The following is a 25,816-nucleotide window of genomic DNA, read 5'->3' on the forward strand; positions in this document are numbered from 1 at the left end:
AGGAAATAAATATGGCAGCCTCCATATCCCTCTCGTTACAGTTGTCCTTTAAAGGAAACATCAGGCAATGTAAGAAAAATTAGATCTACTTACCTGGGGCTTCCTCCTGCCCCTAGAAGGCTATGTGTGCCTCGCCGCAGCTCTGTTCCAGGCCGGTCTCCCGGGGTACCTTCCGTCGCAGGTGAAAAACACCACGAGGCTACGCCGCTCACGAGTGTGCTTACGTAGCTGGAAGCGTTCTGTGCAGGCGTACAGCAGCTGTGAACAAAGCTCCTGGCCACGTGAATGATCGCGAGCGGCCACGCATCCATACATGCACAGAGGCAGCCGATGTTGCCGACCCCGGTGGCTGCAAGGGAAGGGACCCCAGGAAACTGGCCTGGAGCGGAGCTGCGGCGAGGCACACATAGCCTTCCAGGGGCAGGAGTAAACCCCAAGTAGATCCCATATTTCTTACATTGCCTGATATTTCCTTTAAGTGATAAAAGAAACAAAAAAGTCTGTAGAGGGTAACAGAGTTGCACGTCAGCTGCAATTCATAACATGCTGCAGTTTATGGACACAGGTTAAGGGCTAAGTCCTAGAACACACCCAAAGAGTGTTGCCTGCAGAGATCAGGACTAAATGAGAGTTTCAGGCTAAGTTGTGTACAGATGCATCACTAGCCTGAAGGCCAGCGACCACTCAGTTGCTATGGGGGGATAACACTCTGCGTGCAAATGAATGACTTCCGGCAAACAGGGTGGGTAGGAGAAGAATTCTCTGTGGTGGTGGGTGGTGGCTAGAAAATTACCATTACTCTATTTCCAGGAGAAAACTTAAAAGTGACTTGCATATGGGCCCATAGCTTTATGTAAATGCTGCAGAAAATGTAGTGGCTATGTAAGCACATAATAATTTGCAGTAGTTGTTAGGGCATCTGTCTGCTGTGCTTCTCTCTTTGTATGGAATCTTCAGTTGTCATCCTTTTGTAAAAAGTGTCACATTTACTAAAAAATAAACAAACCTGATCTCAAAATATTTTAAAATTAATATTTAATCAGTAAAGTTTTAAAATGTTATGATACTGAGGAATCCACACCCACCCATTTCACCCCAACCTCAAAGCACAAACTATATACATGTAGTCAGCATGGCGTCTTCAGTCCTGTATACAGGTTGTCGAAAAATAATTCTCTGTGCGCCCCAAATGAAGAGCCAGCTGTATCTATACATATCTTCTCACTGTCGTGGCATTCCTGGAATCCTGAGCATTTTTCTGTGTTTTTAATCCTTCTCTACCATCAAAACCGTATAAATATATGGAATATTCTGCACCCAGACTTTACCCTTCATTATGACAGCATTTCCTTTAAAATGGGGCACAGTTCTTTTGTGCTCAGAACTCCTATGCCAGTTAGTTTTCTCCTCTTCTAGGTCTGTCAGATTTCTTTATTTTCTGTGGTGCATTCTGATCACTCAGCAGGATTATGCACTTCCTAAGGTTCAAGTGCTTTTAATGGTTATTCTTCTGACTGCATTGTTCGCGTCTCCACTAACTTCACGCAGCTCCTATTAGATCCTCTAATAATGATGTTTCTCATGGCCAGTATAGATGTATGCTTTCAGGCGTGCCTCGCACTGGTACTGCTCCTCCATTGTGGTTAATACTTATTGTGCGCCTTCCTTTCTCATTTCAAATAGCCACCAGCCCTTTCCTCGTTAAGGTTTCAGGGCTGTGGCTATAAAGTAGCACATCAGTGGTCAGATTGTGATAGAGGGTAAGGTCCAGGATAAGATCTCTCAGGAACTAGGATATATTCCATGAAGTGCGCTAATCCTTAATGCCAATCACTGGCTGATGGAAGACTTTCAAGCGATCAGTAGCCAAAACATAATGACCAAGGCAACAAAAAGAAAAAGCCGTGAGAGGAACTGCTCATCCACATACTGAGGTGTGCCAGGAACTGCTGCAAAACACATAAGTGGTACAAGTGAGACAAGAACAGGAAACGCCAAGTTAAACAAAACCGAGAGAGAGAGAGAGAGAGAGAGAGAAACTATGGAGGCTGCCATCTTTATTCTATTTATAGAAATACTATTTGGCTCGCAGTCATATGAATTCTCGGTCTCTATTACGATCCACTGACTGCATGCTTGTTTCTTGTGCAACTCAAAAACTGGCAAACTTTTTGGTGGGAGGGGGAACTGGGCTTTAATAATTCTTGGTATAATATTCTTATAAAACCTGTAGGTGAATTGTAAATGTCACTATACTGTCAATACAAAGAGAGAACACTGAAAACCCTTCGACAAATAAAGACAGCAGGATCTGGACTATATAGTGGTCTAGTTTTGTCACAGCCATGCTGAAGGCCCAACCTAGCCCAGTACATTATTTGTACATACATTTCCTACTCATTTATTTATTTTTACAACAGCAAAAATGTTGCATACAATTTGTAAGATTTTACACTCTACATGAACGTGTGATTTTTTTTTTTTTTTAGTTGTGTTTGATGAAATCTTGCCTATTTATTATACAGTAGTAAAGTAAACTCTAATATATTACATTTCTGGTAAACTCAGTCCCCAGGTCCCAGCCATGCCCCTGTATAAATATACAATGTAGGACCACTCCTGATATAGTAAACTTGTGATATAGTAAACAATTTGGAAAAATCCCTTGATGTTTACTATAAAAGGATTCTACTGTATTGAAGAAGAATAGTAATCAAGGTCAGTATGTACTGTATGAACAGCGTAAGGATACTAAGTGCTGGACAGAATATCCCTATTTCATGGGGCGAGTGTGATGGAAACTGCGGTGCGAGTTGCTGCTATTTAACACTAAATCAGCATTAGGCCCCCTGCACACTGCAAATACGATTTGCAATTCCGATTTTCCTTGAATGTTATCAGCACAAGAAGAAAAACACTGAAAAAACGCAGCATGCAGTACCGACTAAAAATCGCAAATGCATGTAGTGTGCAGGGGGCCTCAGTGTAGGCACACCTCTTCCATACGTTCAGGGTGCTGCTGCCAAGGACGGTTGGCAAACTTCACATGCTGTCAAAATATCCAAGGCATATCACACAATGACCTGTGTGATATGCCTTGATAAACGGGTTCACTTTATGACCCCAAAACAATTGTCAGATACTTGCCCCATTTAACAGCTATGATTACAATTCTCTGACAAGTGAGTGGAAGTTTCATGGGGAGATTACAAGAAAATTGCAAAGCGCCGCATTTACAATGTGATTTTCTGTAGACTAAAGCTGGGTCTACACGTGCCGGTGATTGATAAGATCCGACAGGTCCGATCTCGCTGCGGCCGATTCCCCGCGAGCGGACAATAGCGGGGAATCGAGCGGAAGACAAGCGGCGCCGGCGGGTATCGAATCCGACGCACGCGCGGAGGGGATGCGGAAGAGTCGAGCCGCCGGATCGCTCGCTCCGTGTAGATGGAGCATAACACAGGAAAAATGCAGCAGATAGAAATAGAACTGTGGCAAATTGCAGCAATGGTGGTCAGGTAAAAGCTATTCCTGTTTAACTGTCCTAGCCAAACTTCCTTCTTTCTTGTATTTACCCTTCTTTTATCCACAGACAAGTAGCTGCACAAAATCAATGCTAACATCACAAAAACTAGTTAAAACACTAGGACTGACCATCAATAGAATGTTTGTTTATGGTTATAGTTTGAGAGTCCCTAAATGTATTTTAAAGCTTAAAAGTGAAGGTTCAGGGAGGTGTTTAAAAAAATAAAAAATACTAATCCACTTACCTGGGGCTTCCTCCAGCCCGTGGCAGGCAGGACGTGCCCTCGACGCCGCTCCGGAGGCTCCCGGTCTTCTCCGGTGGCTCACCCGTCCTGGCAGGCCGGCTTCCTGGTCAGACTCCTCCTTGCGCTCCAACGTGCGTCTCACGCGGCCGCGCTGATGTCATCGGACGTCCTACGGACTGTACTGCGCAGGATCAGAACTCCTGCGCCGTACAGCCTGGAGGACGTCCGATGACGTGCGTGAGACGCACGTTGGAGCACACAATAGCCCGACCTGGAAGCCGGCCTGGCCAGGTCGGGTGAGCCACCGGAGAAGACCGGGAGCCTCCGGAGCGGCGTCGAGGGCACGTCCTGCCTGCCACGGGCTGGAGGAAGCCCTAGGTAAGTGGATTAGTATTTTTATTTTTTTAAACATTTCCCTGAACCTTCGCTTTAAAATAAATACCTGGTGGAGGACGACCATCATTGATGTTGAATGCTGTGGCGAACATTCCAAAGGGAAATGCTCCAATCCCAAAAGACATCTGGAATCCGCCATCACCAAATCCAAAGCCTTGGAATCCCTGCAAAGATTATATTGGACAAGTTAAGCATTAGGGCATTATTATTATTATGCATAATTTATATGGCACCAGCTTCTTCCATGGCGCTGTACAAAAGACAATACATAATAGTGTTTCACGTGAAAAACATAAGAAAAACTGTTAAAGCATTAAAGTGACACTGAAGCGGAAAAAACCCTTATAATTTAATGAATTGTGTGTGTAGTACTGATAATTAATAGAACATTAGTAGCAAAGAAAAGAGTATCATGTTTATTCTCGGTTATATAGCTGTTTTTCTATAACTGCATCATTCTCTAATATTTGCAGTTTACAAATTACATTCTATGTAAACTATATATGTAAAAATACACACGGTTTAATTATGAAACAAAGCAGTGCTTATGACCCTTTGAATTTCCTGGCAGAAAAACCTTTAAAGAGAACCTGTACTGAGTAAAAATATTTAAAATAAACACACGAGGTAACTTCAAATGAACATTGCATAGTTACCTTGCCATCAGTTCCTCTCAGAAGCTCACCATTTTCTTCTGACAATAATCCCTTCCAGTTCTGACAATATTTTGTCAGATCTGAAATATATCAGTTGCTGTCAGTAAAATATCAGTTGCTGTCAGTTATAGCTGAGGGGAAAACTGATGTACCAGGTAATGTCCATGTTTCCCTATGGCTCAAGTGGGCGATGTTACAGTTTAACTGTGTGCTGACCAGAAAGCTGTTATGGGTAATGGCCATTTTCAAAATGGAGGACGGAAAATTCCCTTGATCACAGTGGACAAACAGGATGCAGTAGAGGAGAAAGAGATTGAGGAGTAGACTACATGGAAGGTAAGTATGACTTGTGTATGCTTATTTTGACTTTAATTTTCAGTTCAGGTTTTCTTTAAAGGAATACTTAAAGGGAAGGTTCAGGGAGGGTGGGTAAAAAATCAAAATCAATTTCCACTTACCTGGGGCTTCCTCCAGCCCGTGGCAGGCAGGAGGTGCCCTCGCCGCCGCTCCGCAGGCTCCCGGTGGTCTCCGGTGGCGCGCCTGACCTGGCCAGGCCGGCTGCCAGGTCGGGCTCTTCTGCGCTCCAAGGCCCGGAACTTCTGCGTCCCACGCCGGCGCTCTGACGTCATCGGACTTCCTCCGGGCTCTACTGCGCATGCGCAGTAGTTCTGCGCCTGCGCAGTAGAGCCCGGAGGACGTCCGATGACGTCAGAGCGCCGGCGTGGGACGCAGAAGTTCCGGGCCTTGGAGCGCAGAAGAGCCCGACCTGGCAGCCGGCCTGGCCAGGTCGGGCGCGCCACCGGAGACCACCGGGAGCCTGCGGAGCGGCGGCGAGGGCACCTCCTGCCTGCCACGGGCTGGAGGAAGCCCCAGGTAAGTGGAAATTGATTTTGATTTTTTACCCACCCTCCCTGAACCTTTCCTTTAAGCCAAAAACAAAAAAATGATATTTACTCACCTGGGGCATCCCTCAGCCCCTTGAAGCTGGATGTTGCCCTCGCAGCCCCACTCCGATCGCCCTGTCCCCGCCGGCAGCTACTTCCGGGTTCGGCGACAGCCGCCGACAGGCTGGGAACGCGGCTGATTCTCCGCGTTCCCAGCCGCTATATCACCCTCTATGCTGCTATAGCGTATGTATATACGCTATAGCAGCATAGAGGGTAATATAGTGGCTGGGAACGCGGAGAATCAGCCGCGTTCCCAGCCTGTCGGCAGCTGTCGCCGAACCCGGAAGTAGCTGCCGGCGGGGACAGGACGATCGGAGCGGGGCTGCAAGGGCACCATCCAGCTTCAGGGGGCTGAGGGATGCCCCGGGTGAGTAAATATCATTTTTTGTTTTTGGCTTAAGTATTCCTTTAACAAACAAGAAACCGTGAAAGACAAGTTGAGATAAGTACTTCAGAAAATAGCATTGCTCGCTAACTAAATTAGTCGGAGAGCTCAGAGAAGCTCTTTTGCATAGATAACAAGTGAAGTTTCTTAACTCTTCCTGTACTGGAAACAATAGGAGACTCATATCTGCGCTACTAATGTTCTATTTCTTAGCTGTACTACACATACAATTCATTATATCATACGTTTATTTTCACTTCAGATTTCCTTTAAGTGCTTTGCTACGTGTGGGTAGTTAAAGTGACCTTATCATAATTAGGCTTATGCAAGGCATGAAATATTCATTGCTACACATGGGTAGGGATGATGCAAGAATGGAAACATGCTTTGCTATATTTCACTGTGCTGGTTACTCAAGACTTACATTTGCTTCCTTATTTAAAGAGACTCTGAAGCAAAACATTTTTTGCTAGATTTACCTTTTAATTAGCTTCAGGCTAAGTTCACAGTGGGACGTTAAAGTTGCACGTTAAAACAGCAATTAACGCAGAATAACTCACTGCAAAGAAAAATCAATGCGCCATTCACAGTGCACACGTTGCGTTGGTGTCTAACGCTGCACGTTAAGTAAAAGTACTGCATGCTGTGCGTTATACACGTTATTAGCTGCGTTGGACTGTTTGCACATGCTCAGTAATGACTTGGAAACATACTTTTCATTGCCTGTATTTTTTACTGTATCTGCTGTATGCGACGGTAACGCTGCGTTGCGACCTTTTGGGCGCGTTGCGTTGTAAGTTTGCGGTGCGACTTTAACGTTGCATCAAAACGCAATGTCCCACTGTGAATCTAGCCTCAGAAGTTTCATCAGCTGTAAACCGCCGCATCCCCGCCGAAAAACGAGGGCTGCAGACCCCCCAAACCACCGGGCACACATCCATGACCAACTTGGTCGTGGATTGTGCTGCCCTGAGAGGCAGAGCTATGAGCTGTAGCTCTGCCTCTCCTGCTGTCAATCGCCGCACGGATGGCCGCCTCTCCCCGCCCCTCTCTGTGAAGGAAGCGTGAGAGGGGCGGGGAGAGGTGGCGATCCGCCGCGATTGACATCAGAAGAGGCAGAGCTACAGCAGAGAGCTCTGCCCCTTCCATCAAGCACCGGCCAGATTCCCCCCCGGGAATTGGGGGGTATGCAGACCTCGTTTTTCGGGGGGAATGCGGCGGTTTACCGCTAGTGAAAGTACTGAAGCTAATTAAAAAGGTAAATCTAGCAAAAAATGTTCGCTTCAGACTCTCTTTAAAACTGCTATAATTATTATTTTTATTAACGACCCACCGAAGAAATGTCTTCTTACATCTGTGCAACATTTATTTGCAGCTCTAGATGTTACGTGTGTATGAGCTTCTCGGCTAGTTAATGTCAAAAATATCACTTTTAAAAGTACGAGTTGCATAATCAAGATCCCAGCTACTGCCCACTAGAAATGGTGAATAATATGTAAATCATTACAGCTTGTGGAATGAAACTTTATATTAACCGATAAACGGCTCAAATCAGTGTTTTGTTTTGAGACTTATATGGTGAATTGGACGTCTGATGTTACGACTCATTAGTGCACATTTGCACAAGTTTTGTCTTTTTTTTTTTTGCATCAGTATATGTCCACCAGATATCTGCTGCTGTGTTTACTTGCCTCAAAACTTGTATATACATGGCCACTTTGTCATGAATGGGAATTTTAGATGAGAGCGTTTTATAGACTTCAGGGTCTAGTGCTCTGAGAACGGTCCACGTAAAGCTAAAAAAAGACAAAAAAATTTCTTCCAACAGGGGCACAAACCATAATTACAACCTGAAAGTCCCTAACCCTTCTTCATTCTATACTGTCATTTTCTTTCCTGTGTGGATTTCTCTTTACTTCCTGTTCAGTGTAATACACATGAAAACAACAAAAGGAGGGGTGACATTCTCTAATGTGGGCAAAGACGGCAATAGAAATGTGGCAGAGGTATAATCTCCCCTGAAAGGTTCTGTGTGGCATTACGCAGTTTCGAGAAACAACACAAGCAAACCTGGAATTAAGTTCCATTTGCCAATCTTGCAATAAGCAACTAGATGTCTGCATGCAGTTGTAGAGGGAGCAGTAGGAACAGTGTGTAAAAACAGTCAGGCCAATAGCATTTTTTCAAATGAGGCCAACAGTGACAGCTACTACAATCTCTCAGGGGACTGTTTATGATGAAGCGTTATAAATGCAAACTATACAGTACATTTGCATGTTTAACGCAGAAAGAAACCTGACATACTATTTGTAAAAATAGGTTAAGGCACCTTGTTTTTGTCACATCGTATCTCTCTCCAAAAATAGCCTCCCCACCTAAAAAGCGGCAGATGCTATTCAAGTCTTTTGGGCCATGGGGGAGCTTGCAATCAGCAGGGTTCACAAACAACACTCACTCAGGAGGCTGAAACCCGATAAGCCCCTGGATGCCATCTGCAGCAGTCTCTGTCAATGAGGGAGCAGAATAATTTATCTCCCTCTTACTGGTCAATCAGGGTAATAAGTTATAAAAATGTGACCTAGTGTTGCTTTATAAATAGGCCCCTCAGTATACTGTATATCCACTGTACAAGTCTTTCAAACTCTAAGGCTGGATTTACAGTGGTCAGTTGCATAACTCACACGTTATAATGACTGAACTGCAATGGAGACTAGCCATAGACTTTAATGCAAAGCCTGCATGCAGCGAGTTAGAATAACATGATCAGTTACTGTGAACAGACCCATAGAATAGTATGGGCAGTGAGCTGACATGCAGAATTTTTCTGCAACACAACTGACCACTGTGAACAGGGCCTTACTTCAAATTTCCACTGATATTCACACTTTTCTATATCAGCCTCCGATGCGACGCAACTTATTACATGAAGCTTGTGCTTCTGAAACATATATATTTTCTTGCCATTTTAGAAGCAAAAGCATTACCTTCAGTTTGTCACCAGGAAAAAAGGCTCACCTTCATTCTAAGTCTGGAATCGTTCCTCTCTCCATTAAAAGACATTTTCAATATTTCTCATCAATAGTGGGAAAACTAATGTTTAATAATTGCACAGTAGGTCCAAGGTCCCTGAATTTGTTCTAAACTTCTAATAGGCAGCCAGCCAGCTGCAAGAGGGAAATCCTAATCTACCATCTGTTTCTGGAAGCAGCCTGTCATAGATGGAATTGGAGTAATGACAGAAGTATGTATGAGTTGCTCACAGCAACCAGATAATAACTGTGTTTCTGGTCCAGGCCACTGGTCATCCATCTGATTGCCTATTATGCCCTGTGATAAAATAAGATAACTTTTCCTGACTACGCAAATCTAATCTGAAATAAAGCTAGAACACATTACAACTTACAGCATATCAGGGTTTGTTTTTTTACTGTAAGTAGATCAAATCTATACAATAGCAGGAAGTGGCCAATCACAGATTTAGAAACAAAAACCGTAAGTAAGGAAGCGCTGTGTGGCCTGTGTCAGCTTGTTATTGTTAATTAGTTTTTCTCGTGGGAAGCTCGTTATGTGTTAACTAGGAAACCTCCTGAGACTGCACAGAATTACAGATTAGAAGCAATCGTTTCATCATGTGACACAATGTATGGCCATTATACTATTAGCCAGAACTCACCCCTCTGTTCTCTGGCTCTGGTCTTTGCCCTTGGGGTCGTGGAGGAGTTTTTTCACTAAAGGGGAAAAATTATTGTATCAGGTCAGAGCAGTGACAGTAGAATAGCCCTATAATAAATATGCACGAATCAGATCCTCTCTACTGTGTATACAATGACAGGGCTCCTTACCGAGGGTCTTCCTGCCCCGTACTTCCTCTTCCATACAAAGGTATTACTTTATCACGGCTGATTCCAGCTTTACACACAGGACACACCTGCCGATTAGGCCGAGTTTCCAACCACTATGGAGAAAAAGCACAAGATGTTCTTGTACACTGAAAACAATTCCAATACTAATCACTAGAGATGGTCACTGAGATGCTAAACATATATAGGTTTGCATGCAGCTTGCAACTGGGCAAATCATATTAACTTCCTGCTGATTTTGATTGGTTCAATTTCAAGCTGCATAAAAAGGGCGCTGTGTGCAGGGAGCTCTGACTGTTAACACATCAGTGCAATGTACATTACCACGGTAACGCACGCGTTTGCTTTGTAACGCACGTAACACTAATGGGTTTCCAGCCGATGTTTCACCTGTGCCAGTAACGGTAATATTGCTGTGCGCTCCCTCGGTATAGAGAAGCCTCTGGATCCTCCAGAGGCTTCCCCCATCCTTCTCCACCAGGCCATTCCAGCGTTAAGACCCCCAAAGCTAGCGGCCGTTGGTTCAAGTACAATGTGCAAGTCACCTTGTCAATGGTGAGGGGGACAAGTGAAGCCTGGATTATCCAAAGGCTTCCCTCTACCTAGGCAAGTACTTATTTGGGGCACTTTTTTCACTAAAGGAAAACGTTAAATATGCACACACAGGGCTGTGGAGTCGGAGCCATTTTGGGTACCTGGAGTTGGAGTCTGTAGTTTCATACATTGAGGAGTTGGGAGTCAGATGATTTTTGTACCAAATTCACAGCCCTGGTAAGTATTAGACTAAGGAGTCTGAGTTATTTTGGGTACTTGGAGTAGGAGTTGGAGTCGGTGGTTTCATAAACTGAGGAGTTGGATGATTTTTGTACCAACCCCACAGCCCTGTGCACACAAGCCAAAATGATTAGCATCTCAATGACTACCCATCGATTAAGAAAACTGGGCCATACAGATATGTACATTACAATATTCTACAGGGTTAATTTATGATACTGATACAAATCCTAGTTGTTGACAGCAATTAGATTTTGCATTTAACATGTCTACAATAAGAAAGAGGATTGGTTTCTGTAAACAACAGAGCCACTTAAGCTCCAGATAGTGTTACTGTATATATTGGAATAGAAGCTGAGTTTTTGGGACCAAAAAAAAAAAAATCCCAACAACCCTCGCCATATGCCCAGTGAGGTAGTGACCCCCAAATAACCTCCACCTCATGCTGGCAGAACTGTGCCAGCAGAATCCCAGTGAGCAGTGAGGGGATGTGTGAGATGTCCCCACCTGATGTGCGACATATGCCCGCCCCCCCCCCCCCCCTCCCCCGTGTCTCCGAACCCCCCTCCAGCAGAGCAGTAAAATATGTAATCGACACAGTGTCCCCCGCCCCTCCGGCGCACACAGACTACATATGCAGAGCGTAGGTGCATGGCAGGAGCTTTCACTCACCGCTCCTCGCCTTCAGAATTCCCCTGCTTGCCTGTCACCTCATGTCTGACACCCTCTAGTGGCGAGGCGTCACTGCATAATGTTATAGACATTATGCATTGAAAGACTAACTGGGCTTGTTGGAAAATTACACACATATACACACACAGAAAACATACACTTATAAAGTCACATAGTCTTTATGGGTAGATAACTTACCTGATGCAAACATGGCCAGCTAAAGAGAGAAGAAGAGAAAAAAATAGGAACTGTAATGTCAATTTATGCACAGTTTTACTTATCTGATCTAAATTTTGACAGATTCTGAGATATTAAATAGAAAGTTAAAACCACTTCCAGTATTCTCCCTAAAAATGTATTTTAGCAGGGTAGTAGCCATAGCTGGGAGGTTGAAATGTAGATGTGGCCAAAAAGGTCATTGCCACATGCAACATATATAGTCTGGCAAAATTCCAGTGCTCACATTTATGTAGTGAAGCTTTCTTGGGCTCCCCATTCTTTTCTAAAATGTTCTACGGCTCTTCACAGTAAGTCGCAACTGTACAGTGCTCCAGTCTTATGACCCAGACCCAGCACTCCAAAATCTCTACCAGCTTCCCCCAGTGTCTCATAGCTAGGCTACTTTCACACTGAAGTTTTGCATTTCTTGTAAAAGCAGGATCGCAACACATCACACTTTATGCCTGCAGTACGAAATATACAGTCAAGCATACAGTACATTGAAAGGATGAGTCACTGCAACTGTTAACGTGCTCATTATGTGGTATAGCACAGAATGCGCTGTTATGCCAACAGATCCTGTCGCACCGCTAATGCATTGACGCTAATATACCATTACAATATAATTGCATCACGTTAGCAATGCCATCATTTTGTCTGACAACACCCTAGTGTGAGAGAGTAGCCTTACTGGTTCACTGTGCATGGTTTAAAGCACAACTAAAAGCACTAAATCCAGGCTCCTCACCTTGAGCTAGGACATTTAAACACTTGTAGATTTAATGGGGAGATGCTTTTAGCTGTAGGGACAGCATTGATAGCTGCATGATTTTTGTAAATGGATTCGCATGAGGATTTGCATGAGTGTGCGGAACTTCATTTTGATGTTTTAAAGCACAACTAGGCTTGGGACAACACAGAGTCTGAGAACAATTTTGACTGCTAACAAATGTAGAGGATGCATTGTGACTGACGTGTGGCCAGGTGAATAGGTAGAGCTTCAGGCAAAAAGAGGATCAGACCGCAGAATGCAGTACCGCAATGCATTGTAATGCAACAATGTGCTTAGTGAAAAAGCACCAGTAGGCCAAGAACCCACTACAAATCGCAAAGCGCTGGCGCTTTGTGTAAGCATTAAGTCAGTGATTTGAGATGTGTTTTCCAGCAATTTACGGTAGATACTGTTTTGGAGCTCAAATGCTTCATGTACTGCTATTGCAATTAGCCCTAATTGCAATTGTTCTAGTGGACTCAACACCTTACATTGGCATAGCGCTTTTGAAACCGCCAATTGTTTTGGGTCGGAAATTCTACATGCATTAAAGACAGAGAAGTATGACAGATTTATTAGAATAGTGGTGGCATAACAGCTTCCATAATCACCCAGTATATGCTTGTTTTATGCAGCCAGCATTGCTTCTATTTACTGAGAAGAGCTCTTATGTTTCAGATGTAACACTAACCAAAACCATTTATATTTCTTTATGGCAGGAAATAAAATTACTCCAATAAAATTACTCCTGATTTCCTGAATCATGTAAATAGATACCATTTGTAGAGCTGTTAGATGCCTCAATAACACTTAGTTTAAATTAAAAATCACAAGAGGGGCCAAATCCTTGAAAAATGAATGTACCAAAAATTGTACCAAAGAGTAGTACATATTTTGGTCCAATTCAAGTTGATGCAATTTTTATGCAGTTTGGAAACAGGCTATTAAAAGTGGCAGCTGTTACATTTGATTGGTCCACTACCATGCTGAATTAGGCCTGGCACCCACTAGCAGCGCTTATCTAAGCGCTGGGGATTTTAAAAGATCTTGCAAAATAATGCTATGAAGGATTTAAAAAAAAAAAATCACATAAGTGGGATCACATAAACATAGCATTGCATTAGCAAGAGCTTTTCAAATCACAAGCGCTTAGAAAATGCTAAGAAACGTACTGCTGGTGGGTTCCAGGCCTAAAGGTGCATACACACATGCGACTATAGTCGTTTGTAACGATCGTTCCCCGATCTTTACCAACGACGATCGTTACAAAAAACGAACCACCGACTATTAAGGCAAACGACGAACGAGCCAAATCGCTACAAAAGAAAGTTCTGTCTCGGCGGATTTTTACCAACGACGATCGTTTGCAAAAGTAGTACATCGTTGGAAACGATCGTTCGTACTAGGCTTGACATGCGCATTTCACTATTTCTCCATGGAACTTCTCATTTTTATGCGCAGGCGCAATAGTTGCTTTCTGTGATGTAACGTTCGTTCTAACGATCAGATCGTTACACACATTTTAAAACTACCTTTACTTAGGTCGTTCTTTCATCAATTAAAAGTTCGTTCGTCGTTCTTAACGAACGATCGTTGTCGCATGTGTGTACGTAGCATAAGGGTCTTTTCATACTGGTAAGGGAACACATACACATTCCTATCCCATCAATGGAATCGATCCATTTTTCAGGTCCATTGCAGTAATCACATTGGGTACGTGTTTCCTTCCAGTAAGTGGACCCGATCAATTGTATCCGACGATTGCATTTATCGGATCAGCTAAAAATTGGACCGCTAGTGGCTAATTTTAGCATTATCAGCATTTAATTGACCATATCTAGTCTGCACAAACCAATCGCTCCCACAGCTGGTGTAACAGAGGGCTTCCACCAATCAGACTGTCTATACAGAATGATGAGGCAGGAATGCCCTGCCTTGCTACAACTGACATTTTACATCACATAATTATGATCAAAAATGCAACTTTATCACATATATACAGGGGTATTATTTATATCATGGCCTGAAAAAAGACACTAGTGACAGAGACTTCACCACCATCATTATATAGAGTGCTTCATATTGATGAAAACCTTCCTGGTGACCTGAAAAAAAAAAATTCTAATCCCAAGCATATTAGCCAGAGAAGGGAATTAAATTGAAGCAATCAAACCTCTAGCTTCTGGTTAATCAATCAGCATCCAGCTAACTGAACGGCAGCTTTTGGCATTTATTGGCTCACTTTTCTCTGCTCTCCTTGTGCTAATGGAAATTTCCATGCTAGGTGAATTGTTTTTTTCTCATGACTACTACAGCCAGGGTTCCACTTATGAGCAGCAAAGAAAGTGCATTAATTAACAGATAAGGGTCCATATGCAATTCAGTTTTTCACCTGAATTTTCTCCTAGGTGATATTTTCTCAACTTGTAAATAAAATTCCTTTTAAACCACCAGCAAGCAAACACATACTGAGAATAATTTTGACAGTACTTTTTCACCTACTGTTTGGTACTTTTTCCATTGCAAAGTGCTAAAAGGTTGTGTTAAATTGAATATGAAAAACTATCACCTAGGAGGAAACTCAGGAGAAAAGGTAAATTGCATATTGCCCAAGGCGTCTAAAGGACTCTTATGCCCGATACATACGTTTAATTATGATTGGCCAATCACTGACCAATTTTACCACCTCTATGTAGTATAAGGGTTTACCTACATAATCTGTTCATAGTATTCAATATCTCTTGACCCTCATACTACATGGAGGTGGTAAAAGTGGTTAGTGATTGGCCAATCATAATTAACTTCACAGCCTGATATAAATGCATAAATCCAATACTGGTGGATCCAGCTGAATGCTTTTATTAATATTCATGCACCAGACACATCCCCTGTAGGTCTTGCAGATAACACTAGGTCTAGGATATTGTCTTTCCCTTTCCACTACTTACCAGAAGAGATGGCCACACAAGCTGATCACTGCATCTTTGGCTGTATCCAGACAGATGTTACACTCAAATGTACTGTCCTGACTACTGCCCTCTCCACTGCTGCTTCCACTGGCTCCTCCAGGGCCTGAATTCTCTGCAGAAGCAGAGGTGGTTGGTCCTGCACTTGCCATCCTAACCCACAGAACGATGCATACAATGCCAAAATAACACACCTGCCAGAAAATGAAAAATATATTATAGATATTGCAACATACCACATGTGTTATAAAAAGATAAAAAGTCTAAAGCCATAAACACTTACCAGTATCCAGTCTCTTTGCTACTTTCCACACTCAGGGTACTTGCTGCAAAGAAAGCCACAGTTGTTTAGTGTCAGGGAAGAGAAGACTAAGCTATAAGTGTGTGTAGCTTTTCACCCTGTTACATCATGTCCCCAAAGAATGAACTGATGACACGAGAAGAAGGAGCCGGGAATGACGCACACAGTGGGACAAATTTAAATCTGCCTAGAGAAGCGGGAGAGGAGAAACTGAAGTAAGGGGATGGGTGAAGCACAAAGTCATTAAACAAGAGAAACATGAGAATACAGCAGAGAGTAGTACAGACAGGCAATCCCTGCTGCCAGTATAATCCCTCTCACCTGTCTGGACCTCCCCTCTGTGTACTCTCCTCTGTGTATGCAGTTTACCTAACTAATCCCGCTTCCCTAGGGCCCATCTTACCAGATGTCATACTCTTTTCCATTCAGAAAGGACACGGATATATGAATTTGGCACAAGAATTAGAAATACCAGTCCAACCATAAAAATGACAGTGCTCACCTCACTGTTTACCTGTGAAGAGGCTGCTAAACATACTCAGAGCTCATGCTGCAAGCAAGCGGATGCCAGACTAGTATGTGAAGCTCAAGTCTGCTCAGTATCCGTTAGTATTACTCCAAAAGTTAGTAAAGCTGACCATTCACCACTCAATATTTTGGTATATTAGACATTAGATATGATTAAAAATATTAAACCCAGTAAAAATCTATTAACCACTTAAGTACCAAAAGTCTCTGGCCCCTTCACTATACAGTTCACTCGCTCTACTGTCTGGCCCCTTCACTACAGTTCACTCGCTCTGCTGTCTGGCCCTGTTGCTGCAGTTCACTCGCTCTGCTGCCGGTATTACAGCAGAGCTTCCTGAGCTGGTGAGGAGCCGATTTCATTGGCTCCTGACCCTGGGATAACTGTGAGCCAATCACAGTGATCCCAGGGTCAGGAGCCAATGAAACCAGCTCCTGGCCAGCTCAAGGAGCTCTGCTGTCATATCGACAGCAGAGCGGCGCGATTGGCAAGTGCATGTGGCGTTGTAATTGAATTCTATACCCTGGCAGGGATAACAGGTCCCAAAAAGGGTACAGAACCGTGCTCAGGAAGCGGTTAAAAAGTAAGGCCCTCTAACTTCTTTTTAATCAACTTAATATTGATAAAAAAGAAGGCATTTTATCACAATCCACAACGAAAAATGTGTAAAGCGCTTTTCTCCTGTAGGACCCAAAGTGCAGAAGCATGTCTCAGATCAGTAGATAGTGATGTCTACATGGGTAAAGTAATGTGCTCATAAATGCCAGGCTAAATAGGTGGCTTTTCAGTTTGATCTAGGAAATGAAAGACCTACTACTGTTATCTTTTTTGCTGATAGAGTAAATTATTGTGCAAACTGAGGGGTTTCTTAAGGTAGCCATACATCTAGCGACGAATGGGCAGATTCGACCAAGAGACAAATCTCTCTTTTATGGAATCTGATAAGAGAGAGAGAGATCCGTCAGCTGCCCATACACCAAAGGCCGATACCCGATCGATTTCAGCATGAAATCTCTTAAGGAATTGGCCTTGTACGCCGCATGCGTCTGCCTTGCCTCCTGACGATGTCCCCTAATGTAAATGTCCCCCCCCCCTAAAAAGTGTATACATTACCTCTCCGCAGCCTCCTCTTGTCCCCCGCTGGCTTCCAAGATTCTGTCCCTGCATACACGCAGGCCCCACGTGGTTTCCTAGTAATGGTGCAGGTGTGACGTCATGCGTACTTACTAGGAAACCACAAGAGGCGTGCATGTATGGAGAGAGGAATGCACCCGGAGCAGCGGAGAGACAAGCGTATACACTTTACACAGGGCACAGTTACATTGGGGGGACAGCACCAGGAGTTTAGTCTTGATTGTCAATTGTCAGGAAATTGCATGCTGTTACTGTCGCACACCCGATCGAGCAACATCTTGCGCAATCGAGACTGCAACCAACTTTCGTCCCAAAATTAATTGGTCGCATTGTCGGTCGGGCATGCACTTGGTGGCACAGATTTTTATCCAATTCGATTATAATAATCGAATTGGATGGTCAAACGGCTGCCAAGTCTCCTGATGTATGGCCACCTTTAACTTTTTTTCTTAGAACTGTAGGAAAGGATGTAAAAAAATGGAGTGAGATGTAAAAATGGAGTGGTCAAAAATATTAGCCCCATGCGAAGCTCTGTTCCCACATGCAGTCAGTGGGAGCGTGTAGTGTCTGCTTGATGGTCCGGCTAGAGCCGGGGCAGATGCGCTCCCCCATAGAATATATGGGGGAATGCATCCTCCTGCCCGGGTTTATGGCAGACTGCACAGAAGTGTGGTCCACTTACTGCAATGGATCCAACAAATCCGTTGCAGCGTGACAAGTGTGAACAGCTCCTATGTATAACATAGGAGCCATTCACTCCATTTAGCTATAAGCAGAGAAAGGACGAAAACAATTCCATTCTTCACTCTGAAGTGGGCACAGAGCCTGAATGTTTGCTTTCAAAACACACCTACAGCAATTAACCAACCACTCATCAAGGAGACCAGGACATCTGCCAAGCTGATTGTTGATGATGTGGCCTCTTCTAGAGTTGATGTTTCAAGCAACACAGTTGTGAGGGCTCTACATTGTGTTGGGCTTCAGGGCCATCATCCCAGAAGAACGCCTTTACTAAAAGAGCGTCACATCACAGTCTGACTGAGGTTTGCCCGGGAACATTTGAAAGGTAAAGAGGAGTTTTGGAAGTCTGTGCTTTGGTCTGATGATACTAAACTGGAACTGTTTGTGCACATGGATGTTGCTTATGTTTGGCAAAGAAAGGGAGAGGCCTTCAACCCTAAGAGCACAGTTCCCACAGTTAAACATGGTGGTGGAAGCATTATGCTGTGGGGCCTCAGGCACATGGAGTCTTGGTTTTGGTGCATGGCTTCATGAAAAAAGAAGGTGGTGTTGACATTATGAGTGAGAACATGTAGAAATCTGCTCATAGTCTAGGCTTAGGTCATAGCTGGGTCTTCCAACAAGACAATGACCCAAAGCACACATCTAAATTAGTCCAACAGTTCCTCAAGGATACCAAAACCAAGATCCTGGAGTAGCCCGTACAGATCTCAGACTTCAATCCTGTTCTGTGGCAGATGCTCATAGTGAATGTCAATGTTTAGAATTCATGCATTTCGTACCAGCTAGAACAGTTTGCAGTGGAAGAACAGGCCAAAATCCCTCAGGAGACCTGTGCCAACCCAGTAAAGAACTACTCTAGGAGATTGTTGTCAGTTGTGGCTCAGAAAGGGTACACTATTGACTATTAATGGCCAGCGGGCTAATAATTTTGTATGTCTCATTTTTGCTCGTTGTTTCAAGTCTGTAGACAATAAAATATCCTAATTGAACATGGTGGATATTGTTTTTATAGTGTATTGGTTTCCACAATAATGCTGTGATTTCCCGACTTAAAACAGAAGGTATTTGAGAGAATTTAGCTTTTAAAGGAAAGGCAAGCAAAATAGAAAAAAAAAAATCTACATACTCTTAATCCTCCAGCCCCTGGCCGCAGCTTGGCTTCCAGCCGGTGGACTGGGGTTCCCCTCGTTACAGATGCCGACCTCGCCAGGTCGGCATCTTCTGCGCCTCACGATCACTTGGACTGGAGCATTCTGCGCAGGCACAGAAGTACTGAACCTGCAAAGAATGCTCCAGACCACGTGAGCGTGGCCACGCTCTAGCAGGAGCAGAAGATACCAGTCAGCATCTGCAATAAAGGGGACCCTGAGCCACCGTCTGGAAGTGGAGCTGCGGCAAGGGATATATCGGCTGCCAGGGGCTGGAATAAGCCCTGGGTAGGTAGATTTTTTTTGTTGTTTTCTCCTCGCATCTGTCTTTAAGTGAACATCTGAGGTTACCCACAATGCATAACAAACACTTCTTGTTAATAGTAATTTTCATGGAGAAATATTGAGTGTTGTCTAATTTCATAATGGAACATATTTTGGCATCAACTGTATGTTTGACAAAGAAGACGAACTAGAAACCCAGCTTCATAAAGATAGGTTGACAAAAAAGCTTTTCCAGATGTGGGGAAAATGTATTACCTGCACAATCACATCTGACGAGATACAATGGCTATCATACATAAAACATTACCGCATGCGGAAATGCTGAAAACAGCTGATTTTACTGAGCATGTAGCAAAATGTCTATTCATAAAGGCTGTTTCCGCACAAAAAGCTGACGTTCCCGAGCAGAGCGATGAATTACACGATAAATTACCGCCTTGTGTGGTGATTATCTTAACAAATGTTACTAAATGTCAATTCATAAAGATTAGAGCAAGCGGTATGAGGACGGGAAATACCGTTCCCTTGGAAGTAGCGATAAGCATGCGGATTACAGCTAAGGCAATGGAGACGGACCTCCCAAGCAGCAGCAGTGAGAGCAGCGCACGGAGGGACTCAGGCAGCTTCTCCTGTTACACCAGCCTACCGACAGCCTAGAGCCAGCCTAGTTCGGGAAATCACCGCACTGCTATCGCAACTGTGAACATTTTTATGAATGAGCACACAGAAGTATACAATACCGAATGCGGCGTTTTCCCGCACTGATTTTCTTTACCGAACACACTTTTATGAATGATAGCAGAAGTATAGTGACCCCACTCCAGTAACCTGAATGATATGCAGAAATATCTCCAAGGAAAGTTAGGCAAGTTTAGGGCTGGTTCACACTGCAAGAGCTTAAAAGTTCTTGCTAATGAAATGCTATATGTATTAACCCATCTGAGGGATGCGATTTTATAAAAAACAAAAAAAAAAAAAAACACCCATAGCATTGCAATAGCTTTTCTAATCACTAGCATTTTAAAAAAAAAAAAGCTCTTGCAGTGTTTGGGATTGATGATAAGTATAATGGGCATTTGTTAGAAACTGTTTTTTTTTTATTCTTTTTCGTTACACTTATTGGTCACGGAGATAGTGATGGGAGGAGGAAGGGATTATCTTTTTTCCCTATCGGCATATTGATGACGAAGATGATATTTAATTGTGCACATCTATGTTGTTACATTTCCTAAATAAAACATGTTAAAAAAAAAAAAAAAAGGGGATTAAAAGAGCTGTAAACAGTAAAAAGATTTATACATACCTGTGGCTTCCTCCATCCCCATCCGCTCGGATCGCTCCCATGCCGCCGTTCTCCGCTACCCGCATCTTAGGGAACCAGGTCCTGTCACTTCCGTCAGTCGGCTCCAGTCTACGCAGGAGTAGTGCGCCCTCTACGTATCTCTTCACCGGCTGCTGGAGAGATACGTAAAGAGTGCACTTCTCCTGCATAGACTGGAGCAGACTGACTGAAGTGAAGCGACAGGACCCGGTTCCTGAAGCTGCGGAGGACGGCGGCATGGGAGCGATCCGAGCAGATGGGACTGGAGGAAGCCCAAGGTATGTACAGTCCTGGCCAAAAGACTGAGACTGTCAAAAATATTGGAAATTAGAAAAGTTGGTGCTTAAGTTTTTATAATAGCAATTTGCATATACTGCAGAATGTTATGAAGAGTGTTCAGATGAATTGCATAGTCCTTCTTTGCCATGAAAATTAACTGAATCTCAAAAAAACCTTTCCACTGCATTTCATTGCTGTCATTAAAGGACCTGCTGAGATCATTTCAGTAATCGTCTTGTTAACTCAGGACACAAGGCTGGAGATCATTATGTCAGGCTAATTGGGTTAGAATGGCAGACTTGATATGTTAAAGGGACCAGAGAGGAAACGTACCAAAAAAATAAAAAAAAAAAAGCTTTTATACATACCTGGGGCTTCTTCCAGCCCCATAAGCCTGGATCGCTCCCACGCCGCCATCCTCCGCTTCCTGGATCGGCGGTACCGGGTCCCGTCACTTCCGGCGGACGCGGCCAATTGTCCGCATCACAGCGGCTCCCTCCATACCCGTACGCATGCGGCTGCGCAGTAGGCAGCCTAATGCGTACTTGTATAGGAGCGTCGTGTGATACGGACAATTGGCCGCGTCTGCCGGCCGACTGGCGGCCATGACGGGACCCGGTATCGGCGGATCCAGGCACCAAAGGACGGCGGCGTGGGAGCGATCCGTGCGTATGGGGCTGGAGGAAGCCCCAGGTATGTATAGTATCTTTTTCCTGGGGCCTCTGGTTCCCTTTAAAAGGAGGGTGATGCTTGAAATCATTGATCTTCCATTGTTAACCATGGTGACCAGCAAAGAAACGCGTGCAGCCATCATTGCGTTGCATTAAAATGGTTTCACAAGCAAGGATATTGTGGCTACTAAGATTGCACCTAAATCCACAATGTATAGGATCATCAATAACTTAAAGGAAAGAGGTTCAATTCTTGTTAAGAAGGCGTCACGGCGTCCAAGAAAGTCCAGCAAGCGCCAGGATCGTCTCCTAAAGAGGATTCAGCTACGGGATCGGAGTGCAACCAGTGCAAAGCCTTTTCTTCCCTGATGATGCAAGATTGCGAAACCGTTCGGGAAGGCGACAGGTGGCACCATTTTATTTGAGGTCTTCTATTGACCATTTTATGTGCGCTACTTTTTCGGGGTTCCCAGTGCATGGGCCCTGTATGTGAGTTTCTTTTATCCTCGTTTTTAAATTGTTTTACTTGTTATGTAATAAAGACAGTTTACACTTAGATGTGCCGTACATCTCTTTCATGTCACTATCCTACTGGACTCACCTTTGGCGAGTCTCTGCAACCTCAGGATATCTACTATATTCCGGAGGAATTTGTGGTGTGCAACATCGCTGGTGAAACAACACCATTTGAAAGTTCTGCAGACCATCTATCAAACTCGTTTACAACCTTATAATGTGGGTTGTTGGAATCTGGTAAGCCTTGCTTCTTTACCTTTTTGTTCGAAGATCCTGTATACCAGAAAATGACGAAAGCTGTATTACTATAGACCTGCGCTGACTTTATATATTCATTGCTTGTGTGGACTTTTGGACATTGTCCTTCTCGGCTGCGGTCACCTTCTGCCTTGGCGCTGACACTTGTTGTATATGTTTGTTTAAGTTTCTATTACTTGATTGCATATAACAATTCCTGGTATTTACTGTATTGGATATGTATGGAGGACACTAAGGTCAAAAAGGGAGGATTAACATTGCCTGGCTGGCAACTCTGAAATGCTTAGACCTTATAATCTGGGTTTGACTATCTATTGGTACGCTTGCACTTTGACAGGTGTTTGGTGGAAGACATATGCAAGAATTAGCGATGAAGTTGTGTACAAGATATCAGACAAGTCTTAATTGATGACTTTTGCTCTACAACACAATTGGGCTCTATTCATAAAACTTTACCGCAAGTTTTCCGCTCAAAACAGCGGACCTTCCCGACCATTTAGCAAAGTGGGCATTTATAAAAGCTGTTTCCGCATGAAAATCCCCCAGCAGAGCGAGAAATTTCTGCCTTGTGCGGTGTTTTTCTAGATTTATCTAGAAAAAGTTACAAAATGTCAATTCATAAATATTAGAGGAAGCGGTAAGTGGATGGGAAATACCGCTTCCTCTGATGTAGCGAGAAGAGTTCGGATTACATAAGTGAATGGGACAAACCTCCCAGAGAGAGCAGCGCACGGAGGGACTCTGCCGGCTTCAGTGTTTCCGCATGCCTTCCGACAGCTTACCACCAGCCTTCAGAGGGAGATCTCCTCACTTGTATAGCAGCTGGCAAGATTTTTATGAATGACCACGCAGAAGTCTAAAATACCGCTGCGGTATTTTACCTCCACGAGTTTTTTCTCCACATTTGTTTTATGAATAGAGCCCAAAGTTGTGATTGGCCAAATAGTGTGGGTGTAGTTTACTACTATGGGCTCTATTCATAAAACCTTACCGCAAGTTTTCCGCTCAAAACAGCGGATTTTCCCGTCCATTTATCAAAGTGAGCATTCATAAAAGCTGTTCCCGCATGAAAATCTACAATCCCCCAGCAGAGCGAGAAATTTCCGCCCTTTCCAGTGTTTTTCTATATTTATCTAGAAAAAAGTAACAAAATGGCCATTCATAAAGTTTAGAGGAAGCAGTATGTGGACGGGAAATACCGCTTCCTCTGATTTTGCGGATTACATACAAGTGAATGGGACAGACCTCCCAGAGAGAGCAGTGCACGGAGGGACTCTGCCGGCTGAAGTGTTTCCGCATGCGTTCCGACAGCTTACCGCCAGCCTTCAGCGGGAGATCTCCGCTCTGCTATCGCAGCTGGCAAGATTTTTTTGAATGACCACCCAGAAGTCTAATATACCGCTGCGGTATTTTCCCTCCAGGAGTTTTTTCGCCACAACTTTTTTATGAATAGAGCCCTATCTATCTGAAACCTAAAAGTTCAAGTGGGTGAATATCCACCCAATCACGGTTTCCTGCTGGGTCCCCTAAACTAGACTAGCACCTTGATCGCTGGCAGATTCAATCGAGTTAAGATCCCATCTGAAGGCCATAGTATCTAAAACTATAATTATTCTTTTCCCTGAAATTGGCCTTTATAGGAGTCTACAACAGAATAAGCTGCATCACTGGCCTGTATTACTTATCTCTACCCTAGACAGTCCACAATAAGCTGGGCAAATGGCACAATTCCAGGAATAACAATCAGCAAACATAAAGTAACCTTAATCAGATTAGCAGCACATGACACTAATCACACTGAGATAGGTGGAATGTCACTTGTCTGTAGCTGGGACCACTACAGCAGAACAGCTGTTACCTGGTGACCCCCACAGTTATAGGATACAGTTTGCTAGCGGCCCGATTTCCGCCAGTCAGTTTCACAATCCGCTCCACGCAGCGACAGCAGCCAGCCGGAGCGGCCGCCGTAAACGGTGGACGTGACCCCGGATATCACTACCCTCCGCAAATCTCATCACGTAAAGTGGAGCCCCAATGCTGCCCTCGGGCTTACCCTACACCCACTGACATCTGCCAACCCACCCCGCACACGCAGCGGGCAGTGTCTCACCTCCAAATCCGATTCAGCACCACTATCCTCCATAGCCGGGGTACCTACAGAGCCAGCCCTTCCACGTCACTACCGGCTCAGCTTCCACTAGTCCAAACTACATCGCACACCAAGGGAACCTGCGGAGGACACGTGACCGCCAGCCAACATGGCCGCGCCCGGCAGAAACTTGCGAAGGGACATTGGATCTGACAGCAGCAGTTCTGAGGAGGAAAGGGAACGTCTGAAGGAGGCGGCTTGGCTGCCACCGGGTAAGAGTACACCAGGGTATGAATGGTGAGCTTTGGAGGTGTGTATAATTGTGTATAGCAGGGATGCATGTGCAATGACACTGGGCACGTGGGTTTTAACATACTGGTTCAACTCACTACTTCCATCTTGGCAGAATTCGAGGTACGAATTCGATTTGACCATTTCATGCTGCATTAGTTTGCATATACAATTTGCATATTTCTGCATCAACAATTATTTGCATCTCATTGACCATCTTTATGTATTGCACACTGAAATGTGCCTCAAATCCTTTTAGCTATGCAAAAGTATCCTCATGCACCAAGTTGCTTGTGAAAAGCAGATTAGATATAACCTAGGTATACTTTTTATGTACTGGTTTGTGGCATTCTTGTTTGTGGAAATCAAGTGGCTAAAGTCTTGTGGACACATATGAGGACTGTTGTCCAAGACAGTCTGGGACTTGGTCCCTTGGGCAACATTGCAAGGCCAAGGCTGTACAGGGGTTGATAGGGATAGCAACACATCAAAGGGGGGCGGGGGAATAATTCCCTTGGCCGAGCCAGTTCATTGGACTGATTGATGGCTGAGAGAGAGTACATTTGAAATTGGCGCCGGTAGACTTGGGCGCAGGATACAGCTGTTATACGGCTGATCCTGGTTCTGCACAAGTCCGGGCCGTTTTAATTACTATTCCCCCTCCAGGCCGCCATGGATACTGGGGGAATGAAATAATTCGGCTTCCAGCGATTGCTGGAGGCCGAATTGTGTTTTTTTAAGCAACCTCGGCTTCGTCTTCTGACGGAGCCGACGTTACTCACTGAGCACTGCAATAGGAATGATTCCTATTGTAGCCTATGAAGGCGCCGGCTGCG

General features: G+C 44.1%; 2 protein-coding genes across 3 annotated transcripts in view; one reads left to right on the forward strand and one right to left on the reverse strand.

Annotated features, from left to right (window-relative positions):
- Positions 1 to 1,018: 1,018 nt before the first annotated feature.
- RNF185 (ring finger protein 185) lies at positions 1,019 to 24,813 on the reverse strand. Of its 2 annotated transcripts, none has more exons than XM_068238663.1 (8): positions 24,711 to 24,813; positions 15,701 to 15,743; positions 15,400 to 15,611; positions 11,659 to 11,677; positions 9,997 to 10,109; positions 9,828 to 9,882; positions 4,213 to 4,330; positions 1,019 to 1,949 (listed from the first exon to the last, which is right to left on the reverse strand). In XM_068238663.1, exons 3-8 carry the CDS (start codon positions 15,567 to 15,569, stop codon positions 1,852 to 1,854), a joined length of 573 nt encoding a protein of 190 aa, XP_068094764.1. In that variant the 5' UTR covers positions 15,570 to 15,611; positions 15,701 to 15,743; positions 24,711 to 24,813; the 3' UTR covers positions 1,019 to 1,851. The 2 variants fall into 2 exon arrangements, with proteins under 2 accessions (XP_068094764.1, XP_068094771.1); XM_068238670.1 differs by lacking the exon at positions 24,711 to 24,813 and adding an exon at positions 22,428 to 22,530.
- Positions 24,493 to 25,816, forward strand: part of C1H12orf43 (chromosome 1 C12orf43 homolog) — a 30,693-nt gene continuing 29,369 nt past the window's right edge. The window contains exon 1 of the mRNA XM_068238654.1: positions 24,493 to 24,961. Coding sequence (XP_068094755.1) covers positions 24,859 to 24,961 — 103 coding nt within the window. The 5' untranslated portion in view covers positions 24,493 to 24,858. The remainder of the gene's footprint in view (positions 24,962 to 25,816) is intronic.

Source organism: Hyperolius riggenbachi, chromosome 1 (genome assembly GCF_040937935.1).
Source record: "Hyperolius riggenbachi isolate aHypRig1 chromosome 1, aHypRig1.pri, whole genome shotgun sequence".
Taxonomy (NCBI): domain Eukaryota; kingdom Metazoa; phylum Chordata; class Amphibia; order Anura; family Hyperoliidae; genus Hyperolius; species Hyperolius riggenbachi.

Bases quoted from the DNA above. Each gene is read 5' to 3' on its own strand.
- RNF185 (XM_068238663.1), bottom strand. From the start codon at position 15,569: ATGGCAAGTGCAGGACCAACCACCTCTGCTTCTGCAGAGAATTCAGGC. The intron at 9,883-9,996 runs GTAAGGAGCCCT...TTTCCCCTTTAG, and splicing joins ACGGGGCAGGAAGACCCTCG to TGAAAAAACTCCTCCACGAC. The intron at 4,331-9,827 runs GTGAGTTCTGGC...TAATCTTTGCAG, and splicing joins CAGAGCCAGAGAACAGAGGG to GGATTCCAAGGCTTTGGATT.